This window comes from Limanda limanda, chromosome 9, assembly GCF_963576545.1.
Source record: "Limanda limanda chromosome 9, fLimLim1.1, whole genome shotgun sequence".
In the NCBI taxonomy this organism is placed as follows: Eukaryota; Metazoa; Chordata; class Actinopteri; order Pleuronectiformes; family Pleuronectidae; genus Limanda; species Limanda limanda.
Window position 1 is genome coordinate 12,523,751 of NC_083644.1, and position 12,595 is coordinate 12,536,345.

The window sequence follows — 12,595 nt, forward strand, 5'->3', positions numbered from 1 at the left end:
ATTTGAATTAAACTTGATCTTCAAAGGTTTATGTTATAAGGAAACATCACAGGATTGTCTATGTCATCAACACACCTTCGACTGTGACCACAATCAACTACTAGTAAATCTGACTGTATATATGCATCAAAGCATTTTTCCGTAGTGACGTTTCGAGCACAAGGTACTTTCTCGTCATGTTTGACTCACCGTGAGAACATGGCAGGACTCGGAGTTTGTCTCCTTCTTCGTATTCATCCAGACAGATGGCACAGACGTCATAGCTGTCCCCTGGGTGGAAGATAAGACGTCTGAGCATTAGTTTACTCAGGTCAGGTAACGGTACGACAAAGAGACTTTTCACAGCTGTTAAGTTAAAGTAAAAGTTAAGCTTTGTTATAGGTTCAATAATCCACTATGAGCCGTGCAGTTATGAGGAATAATGCAACAAATGTGGGCTGAATAAGGTCATAACTTATTACCTCACACGCTTGACATAGGGCGTTTTCACACGTACATTGTTTGGTCCACATCTCATGACTTTTCAGTTTCGTCCAAACCAAACAACAGGTGTGAAAAGTGCCTCGCAACAACAGACCAGAAGTTAGTCCGACCAAAAGAGTTGATCTCGGACTGGATCAAACTGAGCCATGGTTTGGTCGGTTTCTGGTGTGAAAACACTTTTATGGACCAGTTGCAGTCACTTTCAAGGCAACACCAGACACATGGCCGTCTACAAACCAATCAATGTTAAGCACAGGCAGACGCATCCCACCTAGTTGATGGCGACGGAAAGCCAAACAAAATATGAAATGAAAAACCAAAACTATCCGGATCCAATTTGTACAAAGTTTGGAACTTGGGTTGTGAGTGTACGGAGGTGGTTTCTGTTACTTTTTTCAGAAGGTCGCTGACGTCAGTTGAATCCATGACGCCTCGGTTGCCTCACAGGTCGGACTTCCTTAAACTCTTTGGGACTTTTCCACACTCAACCCGCCCAACCAAACCTCCGCCCGTAGGTAAAACCAAAACCAAAGTGCCAGCGCTGCATTTCCTAACGTTACAGAGAGTGAAGAGTCTCTGTGGACGAGAAGCTCAGGAATGTATCGACGCACTTGCTCTCAAATTCCACAGCGTTCCTCCTCTCTTCCTTCCCTTCCTCTTCCCCGGGCCGGGAGGAGGGGGGAGAGGGGAGAGAGAGAGGGGAGTGGAGCCGGTGTGTTTATGTAAGCTGTAAATGAGCATGTTTTCCCCCGACTGTGTCTGTGCCAGGGTTGCATGTGACCGTATAAGGATGAGGAGTCACATCGACCACAGCCCCCCCCCGCCCGTCCTCCTCTTCCTTTCCTCTCTGAGCGTCAGCAACTTCAACTCAAGGTAACATGTTCAACTCATTGCTCATTGTCCTTTCACACTTACAGTTCCCCCCCACCCGCACCTCTCTCCCAAACTTCACCAAAGTGATAATTCGAGTCTCTTATTGTGCTCAACACTCTTCTTCCTTTTCTTCTGACATTATTCCAGAGAGGCGCCCATCTTTTCCTCCCTCTCCCACTGTTGTACAGCCGGGGTGAGGGAGAGGGAAACGTTTACGCAGGCACGGATCCAGTTTATTCTCAGGAAACGCTGAACTGTGGCACTGACTGTTACGGAGCTATTCTGAGACAAGCAGAGACAAGAATGTCCAGTGGTATCCTGGACTCTAAGACTGCTCTGAAGAGATAATGCACAGGAAGGAGTGTGTATCTAGTATTTGAATATAAATGACAGGACAACACGATTCCTCCTGACATCACTGACGTTGTGACAGAATGGATGTCACAACAGCCAAAACTAAGTTGTTGGTAACAATATCACTGAAATGGAAACAAGGCCACGCACACACACATACACACACACGCCATTTTGTCAGTGTGCAATATTTAAGCTAAACTTAAACTTGTGACTAATATGCATTTAAAAAGCCAATTTTGATGATATGTTGTTTATATAAAGTCAATGACTGCGCCCACACTCTTTCCCACCCATCCACATGTTGTAATTGTTTACTACGCCTTCCGCTCTTATCATGCTTGTAGAGTTAAGCTGTCCTGGTCGGTCCCAGAAGAACTGGATCTCCACCACCTATGGCATCTACGGTACTTCAGTGCAGAAAACTAATTTACTCTCAGAATTTTGGCATCGACTCGATAAAGGAGTGTTGGTTCTCATGACATTCAGCGAGGCAAAGAAGCAAAAGTTACTAACTTACTGAAGGAGATAACGAGGGTGAAAAGTCACATGAAAGCTGTAACTCTCTGTAACTGTAACTGTTCCTCTGACTGATTCGAGGGGCTTTGACGAGCTGGAATCACAAAGCGACAATAACAGATGTTTTCTGAAGTTTCGCCTTCAAATAAAGTGGTTTCAATAAAATGTCTGAACTCTGTTTGTGTGTTTACAACTATTTTGAACACGTTGTATTCAATGTTCTCTGTACATAGTTTTTTTTAGTGTCACATATTTGAGGATAGTTCATATTGTTTTGTTTATACTGTGAAACAATGCTAGTCGTCCTCTGCAACAACATCACCCACATAAATGTGTCTGCTGCCACTGAACCTGGTGACCTACGAGTCTGATAGTGTCTGATCACCTTCAGTGGATCTTTTATTGTAACCATCAGCCATGTGATATGGAAACTGTGTCATTTTCTAAGACAAGCAGAGTTTGGTGAGAAAGCTGTAACGCAGTGTTCTGCAGCGGAGCGTAATTCACAGTCTGGTCTGTTCATCCCTCATCACGGAACAAATGAACCCACTCCTGCTGATCAAAGATCTGCTGTGGACATTACTCACTGGCCTTTTCTAGAAGCGCTGACCTGACATCAGCTAAGTGATGTTATTGCTGCGTCCAGCTGAGATTCAGATTGACGAGTCTCACCGGTACAGAACATGTGAAGAAGAATGTGCGTGTGCTTCATGTGCTTTTGCTATGTTCCTATAATGTAGACAGCTCCCTGTCTCGTCTCGAGCCTCGGTCCTGTGTGCTCTGTGTGTTTCAGCTCTGAAGGGGGCTGGTAAAGTATATTTTGTCAATGTTTTGGCAGTGTCTATATTCATACAGGTCTGGGAATGTCTTACAGACACGTCTTGGGGCCAGTAGCACATCTTAAAAAGGACGTGCGAGCCCGTGCAGCTCTTCTCGCTCTCTTCATTTTGTCATTAATCAGCCGGTCTGCCAGCGCTCCTGGCTCTCAGAGGAACCTCGCTGTCCCACTGAACTTCACATGAGCAGTGGCTGTGTGAAGCGGGGCGAGCGAACGAAAAAGAGAGGGTGACAGAAAAACGGAGCGAAAGAGAGAGAAAAAAATTGCTGCTGCACAGTGAGTCACAGCTCGAGCCAATCAGACGAGGGCAACTGGCACCGAGACCGAGAGGCAAGAGAAAGCTCCTCTGTACTGACATCAACATGCCTCACACACCGACGGCTGAGACACTGCAGCTGCTCTGTTCACTGCGCGCGCGTGTGTGTGTGTCTATGATTTGGAACCAGAGGCTGAGGGGAGGGGCGGAGTGACTCATTACACAGGGAGGGATCAGACTGGAGGTCAGGAGTCACAGGGAGAGTCCAGCCTCTCTCCATCTAAACGTAGTGTTGAAAACAATCCCTCTCGTCTCTTCCGGCAGTTTAAAATTCACTCTGCGTGTGTGTTTTGATTTCCTAACGTCTGCTGGACACTGGTTGCTAGTGAGACTCTCCCCCCAGAGGACAGAGACTTACTCTCAAACCTCAGGCTCACGGCCGAAATGGGGATGACGCAAGGCTCTGCAACAGAACCAGAACGTAAGTCAAGTTAATGGCAGCGCGGCGCTGTTTGCTGACAGCCGCGGCAGCTGTTATTACATAATCCTGTACATTGACACAGACCTTATGATGCATGCTGCGCCTCAGACTGGTTTTGTGTACCAATTACATGGGTACCATGGTTTTCATTAAGGCATTGTGCTCCATACATACAGACACTCTTTGTTTTGCCAACTATTCATTTCACCCTGTGGACTCTGATTTCCATACATGCAATTCTGACGTTATGCAGAGCTGGAGGCTTACCAACTCTGGTGCAGATCTGGACCAGAACGGTGGCTAAATGGAATATAAATAAAATACTACCATCAACTGGGAAATGAAAGGTAGAAATAAAAAACGTGCACGACAGCAGCAAGACAGATGTGAAAATGGTGTGGAAACAGAAAAAAACCGAAGTGTTTTCAGAGGCGACAGAAACAGTCAACTGATTTTTCCAGTCCCTGCTTCTCAGCACCAAATCTTGGAGAGAGGATCTAGTGGCCGTCGTTGCATCGTTCCGACAGTTTCATAATGACTTTAACATGCAAGTGATGGATCAAAGCCAAAAACACTCCAGAAAATCTGAAAAAGATAAACTCACAAAAATGCCACAGCAGATACTCTATGATCTGATCAGACTATGGATTGCACCTTTAAAAGTGACACAACATCACAGTGTTCCCCTTTCACTATAGCTGCATCTGTTCAAAGCCCCAAAAGTCCGAGCTCAGCATTATCCGCTGTAACTGAGGCCTAGGGCACCATTAGGCTCCCTTCCCACTATGTGCTGCACACACACACTTTCGAATCGATGAATCCCAAATTCAGGCAAGTTGCCCAAAAACATGTTGGGATGGGAACTGGAGCAGCAGAGACTTGAGAGACTCGGGGACGTATGTGGCACCGAATTGTCCCACAGCAAGGAACATTTTCTGATGTGTCACAACATGAGGCTTATAGGGGTAAAAAAAAAAACACAGTCAGCACGCCGTAAACAAAGACCGGTCTGATGAGCTTTGTGATTCGAGCTCGTCAGATGTATGGTGAGCCTGGCATCGTTTTCGTTGCTGCATGGCCTCACCAATTCACTGGTGTGTCCTCCAACAGGTGTAGACTTGACAACATTAACATTACTCTCATGTCACGTTGTGTGACTCTGGAGGATCAAAATCAGCGCAGCAGAATCAGAGACGTCATCTATTTTCTTCTTATTTTTCAAACACAGACACCTGCATCGCTCACAGAGCAACTGGACCAGTTCAGTCTGAGGTTCTGGTGTGTTAGCCGCTAATGTAGCGTCGAGCCTCAAGCAGCGATGAGGAGCAGAGGTCTGTAAAGGTCAATACTTTCCACACCTCCAGATTTGTTGTATTATCAAACTTTTAGTCTTCAGACCTGACGTGAACTCAGATAGCATCACTTGAGGCAATTGATCAGAAATTTCACAGAGTCTTGTGGAAAATCTGCAGATTACTTACAGATACTGTTTCTGTCTGATATCCTCCGAAACTGAAGAATCCATGTGTGTTTTTCAAATTGTTAACACTATATTTTTGGGACATAAAGATGCACAGCATCGCATGTACTGTTGCTTAGGACACATTACACAAAAGTTGTGAAACTCACAGCAATAAATAGTATCAGGGACTTGCTGATATTATTATGAATATAGGAAGAAGACCCATCAAGAAAACAACTCTCAGGAGCCATTAATCCTTCTACAGGCAGTAGTGGTGTCAGTCAGTTATTTTTGTTGCATATAAAAATTCCCATTGGACTCAAAGTTGATTCAACCAGATCAAATGTAATGGTCCACTCATGTCGTTGATCCATGACCTATTTTGTATGAATCCCAAATCATAGAGTTAACAATTAATCAAATTTTCAGTTTGACAATCAGAGGGGTTTGTTGTGTCCTTAGCGACTCATGAATATTTAAGGCAAGTGATATGTAAAAGGACTTATTCTATGTATCTTGTCTCCAGGATATCTACATACTACCTATATTGTTCCATCTGCACATATGCAGCTCATAGTTTGTACCTTAACACTAAGGTTTCTACATTATAATCAAATTTCTGTTAATATTCCTGCTATTCGACGTCTTACCCTTATCTGGAGTAAACAGCCTCTAACAGTAATTCCTGAACAGAGGCCCAGTCTCTTGTTTACGCCTCCCACATTAAAATCAGGGCACTCTGTTCCTTACAGAGCTGCATTGCTCCACAGTACAGGGTTTAGAAGGTGATTAGGTTTGGAGATTTGATGTCCGCTTCCTGTGTCGCCAAACACTCTGACTCAGCTGACAGGAGCGCAGACACCCCCCCCCGGGGGCTGTTTCCTGGACATCTGAACCCCCCCGAATGCAGAGGTCGAGGTTGAGTGTAGCAGTTCCTGGTGGAAATCCTGAGTCAGAGCGAGCGCTGCTCTCAGCCACAACCACCGGCGTGCACCAACCACAGAGCCTGACGCGACAGAAACTGCTATCTGAGCTAAGGCGCTACTTTTAGCTGCTGCGCTGCATGTGCATCTGTCCCTGCCAGGAGGGGAGGGGCGACTCAGCTCATAACCCCGTCAATTAGCCGCTTTGCAAGAGGGCCACTTATCATGCACCACCCATCGTCTATAAAGCCGCCTGGTGTTTCCCTCTGCACAGCTGATTGTAGTCAGGGGCCTTCCAGTCTGCAAAATACAGCTGCTGGAGGAAACTCAGCCGACAGCAGAAACTCACAGACACACACAGACAAATCTCACTTGACCATAGCACAGAGAGGATTTGCATTGCAAAACAATGTTATAGTCAGTCTGACCATTGTACCGAGACAGAGGGGAAAACTCAGCCAAAACGTTTCCAGTCAATTTCAAACAGAGACGTAGCAGAGATTTGTTCAACTACTCATCTCACACACCTTTTTATCAAATCTGTTCTTCTCCCTGTTACTGTTCTAACAAACAACCACCATCTACTGTGCATGTGTCCAGCTTTGAGATAAAATAACCTTAACATCAACCCCTAGAATGAACCACACACATTCCAAACCATCAGTCATGTGTCCAGTCTCGACAGTGAGGAGCTCTAATCTGCCACACAGGGCTTTGTGAAAAAAAATTAAGTCCATATTAATCCGATTAGCTGTACAGGTGCAGAGCTCGAGGGAGGAGAGATATTTAATAATGACACCTCTCTTCTGGGCCGTATCCAGAGCATAAACTGAACTCCAGCCAGCGAATTCATAATTTGCTGTATTTCCTTCCTTTATCTACCACAAGAGCAGAAGGAAGGTTTGTATTTGAGGAAGGCTTGTATTAGAAACAGTCCCTTATTTCTCAATCCATGTGTTTAATAAATATATTTATATTCTTAGTTACAGTCTAATATGAAGCCGTAGTCGCTCTCTGATTGGGTTGGGGCTGCAGTGTGAGTTACAGCGAGCAGAGGGGTGAAGTGAACCAGGTGAAATGAAGAGAACGTGACTTGTGAAAAACTACCCTTGTTACGTGCTTCCCTACCTTTCTTGAACTTGTGAATTGGGAGTTTCTTGAGCTGATCTTTGCGCAGGCGGCTCCTCCGAGCTCTGTGTCGATCCTGGACAAACTTGGTAATCTAGTCAAAGCAAAGAAAAGGTAGAAAACTGTCACATCTTTTTAAAACCAGCACACAAAGCCAGAGTCCATAAACACAAAACAATTTCTGGCTCCAAAGCAACATGGTTACATAAGGACAGGTTGAGAATTGCAAGCTCATATTGGATGAGACCCTTCAGCCTGACACTGTTATTCACTGTGATACTCGACAAAGAACGAGTTTGACTCAAATGTGTTTTTCTAATGCAATTAAACATAAACATTGAAGGTTCTCAGGAGGAAAAAATCCTGTAATAACATCAGATATTTTTTCCTTTTACTTTGCAATTATCTTATTTACAGATCTACAGTTACCATCGCACAGTTATAGGCCTCAGCCAACTGTGTTTCCGCAGACACTAATGACGACACCGTGAAACTGACCTTTGACCGTTAGCATATCAAACGTCATCACTTCCATTATTTTATCCCATTTATCATTTTTATTGAATGTCTGCAATTAGTGTTTAAGTTCTTAAGTTATGGCCAAATAGTGACTTTGACCTTTGACCAAATTTTATTCAGTTCATCTTTCAATGTGTTTGTGCCGGATGTAGGGGAGTTTTCTCAAGGCGTTCTTGATATATCACAATCTAACAGACACGAGGTCACAATGACTCTGACTTTTGGCCAACAAAATCTGATCAGCTGAGTTAAATTGAATGTTTCTGCGGAATTTGAAAAAGTTCCCCCAGGGCATACTTTAGATATTTACAATCGTGTGTTTACAAGAATTGGAAGAACGTGTAAGGACCGACATACGCACAAGTAACCTCAACTCATAAAGCATCTGGCCATGGCTGTCGGTGCAATGGAATATTAAAAAATAGAGGCCATCCACCTTTTAATGTGAGGCCACTTTCGTTAGAGTTTTATTCCTGGTGTCTTCGATGTACCTACCATGAAAACAATGATGAGGATGAGGCAGATTCCCACGATGATGAGGAAGGGGATCAGGTAGTATTCTAGTGGCAGGCTGAAGTCTGACATGAGGACAACGTGTCCCCTGGAAGAACAAGCAGAGCCACAGTTAGGTCAGGAAACATTTGGTACACAACACTGGTTCACTGATGCAAGGTTGCTTTTCACATATGAAGAATTCAGCAGGAGATCGTCCGCATCAGACGCATTCAGAGTAAAAGAAAAATGTCTGGAACTTTGAGGTGAAGGCACGTGCCTGGGTCAAACGTGCAAGAGGCGGCACATGACGTTAACTTGACCTTTATCACCAAAAGCTCAAATCTCCTCGTCTTTTGAGGTTAAAATCTTCTTCAGCATCTTCTACCTGTATGGCTAATCTTTTTTTCATTCCAAGATATTTATTTTCTTTTTGTTTTTATCAGTTTTTTATCACAGAAACTTCCTCAACACGTCCACTTACTCGCATTGAATTTTGCTGCTGTATTCTCACATGGGCTCACTCAGACAGTTTCTGGCCAACTACTCTGGGGGTCTGAAAGGAAAAGTTCTGGAAAATGTGAGCAGCAACTGGCTCGGACATTTGTGTTCTCACACACAGCCCCTCTGGAAAATACCAGGAAAATGTGCGGAGTTGAGTGCATGTCTGAAAGCAGTTTGAGTGACAGTGACAACACAGAGGCTGAATTATTTCTGTAATCAAAACAGCGTATTGTTGTGAGCTTCCACATTCCAGATATTCCTTATTGTGATGTTCAGTTGAAAATGTGACAGTTGTAAGGGAAATATAACAGTTGACCATAATAATCATGTTTATTTCCCCTTTTGAATGATCATGATTGAATCTCTTACAATGCTCTCCTCGATCATGCTGTTTTATTCCTGTTGACACTGAATGGGTATTGGCCTGATTATCATAGACACTGTAACATGGTTTCCTCTAGACAGCCCTTTACTACTGAATGCTAATTGGCTTTATTGCCTTCGACTAGGCATTGTTGTATTCATGTGATCAAAGGATCTCAACCTTTGACTGTTAAACACTCCCCTGCAGTATGGGAGGGGTTAGCCGAAGGTATAAAGTAATGAACTGTTTTCTATCTGGGTGCATATAACAAACTAAACTTTGTGGTAAGCACCATGCTCTGAGCATTAAAGTGTGACAATACTGTAAGAGAATTTTGTGTCTCGTTTCCTCGTTGCTAAGGTGGGACTGTAGAAATTGCCACGACACAGTCAAACAAAGGTTCCTTTTTCGGTAAAATGACATTTCACACTGTTAATTAATTAAATAGTTTGCTCCTTGCTTTTCACAGAAGTCCCTCTGCGGTAAATCTCTGGTAAAAACTGTTCCAGCTATTTTGGTTGACAATGACAAATCCAATACCATGATTGGAGTTCCTCTGTGAAAGCAAAGACAGTCAATTTGATTTGGATGGTGCACACACACACACACACACACACACAAACAACCACACACACCAGCTGATTCAAAAATGTAGAAATGGGATCTAATTGCTCTCTGCGCTTCTCTGACAGGCTGAGACACTTCATTACCAGATTATCACCTCAGCAGCAGCAGTGACAATACATGAGAAGACAAATCCTCTGCACTGATATGTTACAGTGAATGCTGCCGGCTGAACATGTGCTCACACTGTGCAAAGCCAGGAAGCACAGAGTGGACAGAAGAGACAGTTTGGAGTGAAGCGGCTGATTAAGCAGACATCTCTTCATGAGGTTTCACTGAAGGAATCATGATGAGCAGAGCTAAACAGAACTGTTACTATTTATAGTGATGGCCAGAAAAAATGATATTCAGATTTAGTCTCACCCCTTTTCATATGTGTAGCTTTCTTTCAGAGAGTTGGCCGTGTCCACACCAACAAACACAGAGGGAATATCGATCTGCTTCATAACATCCACTAAAAAGGGAAATGAGACAAAAAGACATCAATCTTCTGACCTATTGTTTCAAACGGGCATACAAATGTATCTACAGAGAAGAGGAAATAAAACAGGAATTCTCTCTATCATAATAGGAAATATTAAAATGTCTCACAATTTGAGCTTTCATTCTTTTGATTTGAAGATCAAGAGATTCATAATTAACTAGATTGGTTTATTGACAGAGATCAATAGGCAACTTTTAACCTTTTGAGCAAAACTGATCAAAACCTGGTTCCAGATTCTCATATGTAAATATGAAGTTGTATTTGTATTCTGTTACACTCAAAATGTGATTGCATTTGTTTTTCAAATAGCTCTTTGACGCATATGTACACCTGGAGTGATAGGATTTCACCTATCACCAACTAGCATTACTAAGTGTATAGATCACTTTGTGTTTATAAAGCCTCCTGGAAAAAGTATGACCTTGCTGCACATTCTCACGTAAGAAATGGGGACTGAGATAGCTGGTGAGACTCAAGAGGAAGTAAACCCCAGACACAAAACTGAGCTCGAAAGGGGACGACTAGGACTCAAGTACATTTGGAGACTATAAATGAGTTCTTGACTGTATGTTTGCTTTAGCCTCAGGCCCAGAGTAATAGAAAAACAAATCTCTTTGTCAAAACGTAGATGCATGAACAGAAATCTGTGTACGATGCTAAATGCTTCTGTGTTGGAGCACAGAGGAGGAGGGGGCTACTTACGATCGTTGGATCCCATGCTGATTAAGTCATTGGCGTCCACATTGTGAACAATGGCCGCCTTGTATCCCGCTTTCTGGGCGTTGAGGACCTGAGAGGAGACAAAACATTTACGCCTTGGTGGTTAAATGGATCCACGCTGGTACAAATACCTGGTGGTTTGCCAGTGGGTTAAACTGAGCTGCTACTATCAGATTAAAAATAGCTCAAGGTGAAGGTGGTAAGTGTCAGAGCAGCAGTTTGTGTGTCGGATAATTTGACCAAATATCGTCTCACTATAAGAGAGAGAAGCATCAAACCACATCAAGCACCGACATAGAAACAGTGTTCATGCAGGAAACTTCAATCACTTCCTTAAAGGTAAGATTTTGATGATGAAGTTACAGAGGAGGATGAGTTGACTTTGTTTTTATGCTTTAAAAAGTTAAATGGTGAAAGCAGCCGTGCGCTTTGTGTGCTGCATCACAGATACATGGGAGACTGATGTAATGAGGATCTGTCAACTGTGAGTCTGTTTTTGTGGCTCTGACACACTGTAGGAGTTTCAGTATCCTGACTGGCCATTGTTGTGGCTCATGGCTCACAACAGATGTGGTGGAGGAAATAGGATGTGATGATATAATCCTGGAATAAACCATTATGTGCTTTTACACAGTTAGAGATACAGTTGGGATGGTGAACATTTCTCCTACAATTGAAGGGAAATACATTCTGCATCAGGATCATGTAAATAATCACTGCAAATATGAAAGGAGTGAATGCACTGATCCTTTCTTCGTTCCTTCCTCTAGTTTTGTTTAGTGGTGCCGCTCTACCAAATAAAAGATATTTAATAAGACGCCTGTAAAAAAATGTTAACAAGTGTGGGTGCTAGCTGGCATTAAACGCAGGTGAAGACTGCAGAAGGCTTATCACTGTGTCCCAGTTGTCGGTAAAGCCTTTTCCACATTAATGTAATCTTTGTTATTTACAACAAGGCTAAAAAAATACATTTAATAAGATTAGCTTTAATCCGATTAGATTTATAACAAATTTGACCCATTTTGACATTTGAAAGGAACAAAAACGTTGTTTTTATTGTTCCTAAAAAGTTTGTTCAAAAGGAGGTCACGCGGTTTTGCAGGCAGCTTCGATTTATGGCTTAATTGGTTATAATGAAAACTTCGATTCAATACAGTTGTTAAGTCCTTCACTTTCAAAGAATTTTTACGCACTACGAGGCAGGTCCACCAAACTTTTGCTTTGGGCCTTCACATGTCCAGGTCAAGGTGGTCACTGTAAATAATATGAGCTGTGCAAGTGTGGGTGTTGTTGAATGTGTGTGTGTGTGTATGCCCTGTAGCTTGACCAGGCCTCTTTATATGAGCATTGTACTCTGCTGTGGTGTAAGGAAATCCATTTAGATCTGTAAGGGCGTGTGCGTGCGTGCGGGCGTGCGTGCGTGTGTATTGTGGCCTTCACATGGACGCCACACTGAGCAGCTCTGTCTTTTGTCCGTTCCTCGTCATTGTGATTTTATGCACAGGCATACGTGAAGCAGCGCGTTTGGCAGCCACAGCATTGTGAGCCCATGTGTTTGCCTGTGAGAGCTT

The 12,595-nt window shown here is 43.3% G+C and overlaps 1 protein-coding gene across 1 annotated transcript in view; it reads right to left on the minus strand.

The window, feature by feature from the left end:
- rnf13 (ring finger protein 13) overlaps nucleotides 1-12,595 on the minus strand; it is a 35,448-nt gene that overhangs the window by 1,916 nt on the left and 20,937 nt on the right. The window contains exons 5-9 of the mRNA XM_061077605.1: nucleotides 11,007-11,094; nucleotides 10,184-10,274; nucleotides 8,332-8,437; nucleotides 7,318-7,411; nucleotides 190-270 (exon numbers count right to left, since the gene is read on the minus strand). Of these exons, the coding sequence (XP_060933588.1) occupies nucleotides 190-270; nucleotides 7,318-7,411; nucleotides 8,332-8,437; nucleotides 10,184-10,274; nucleotides 11,007-11,094 (460 nt within the window). The remainder of the gene's footprint in view (nucleotides 1-189; nucleotides 271-7,317; nucleotides 7,412-8,331; nucleotides 8,438-10,183; nucleotides 10,275-11,006; nucleotides 11,095-12,595) is intronic.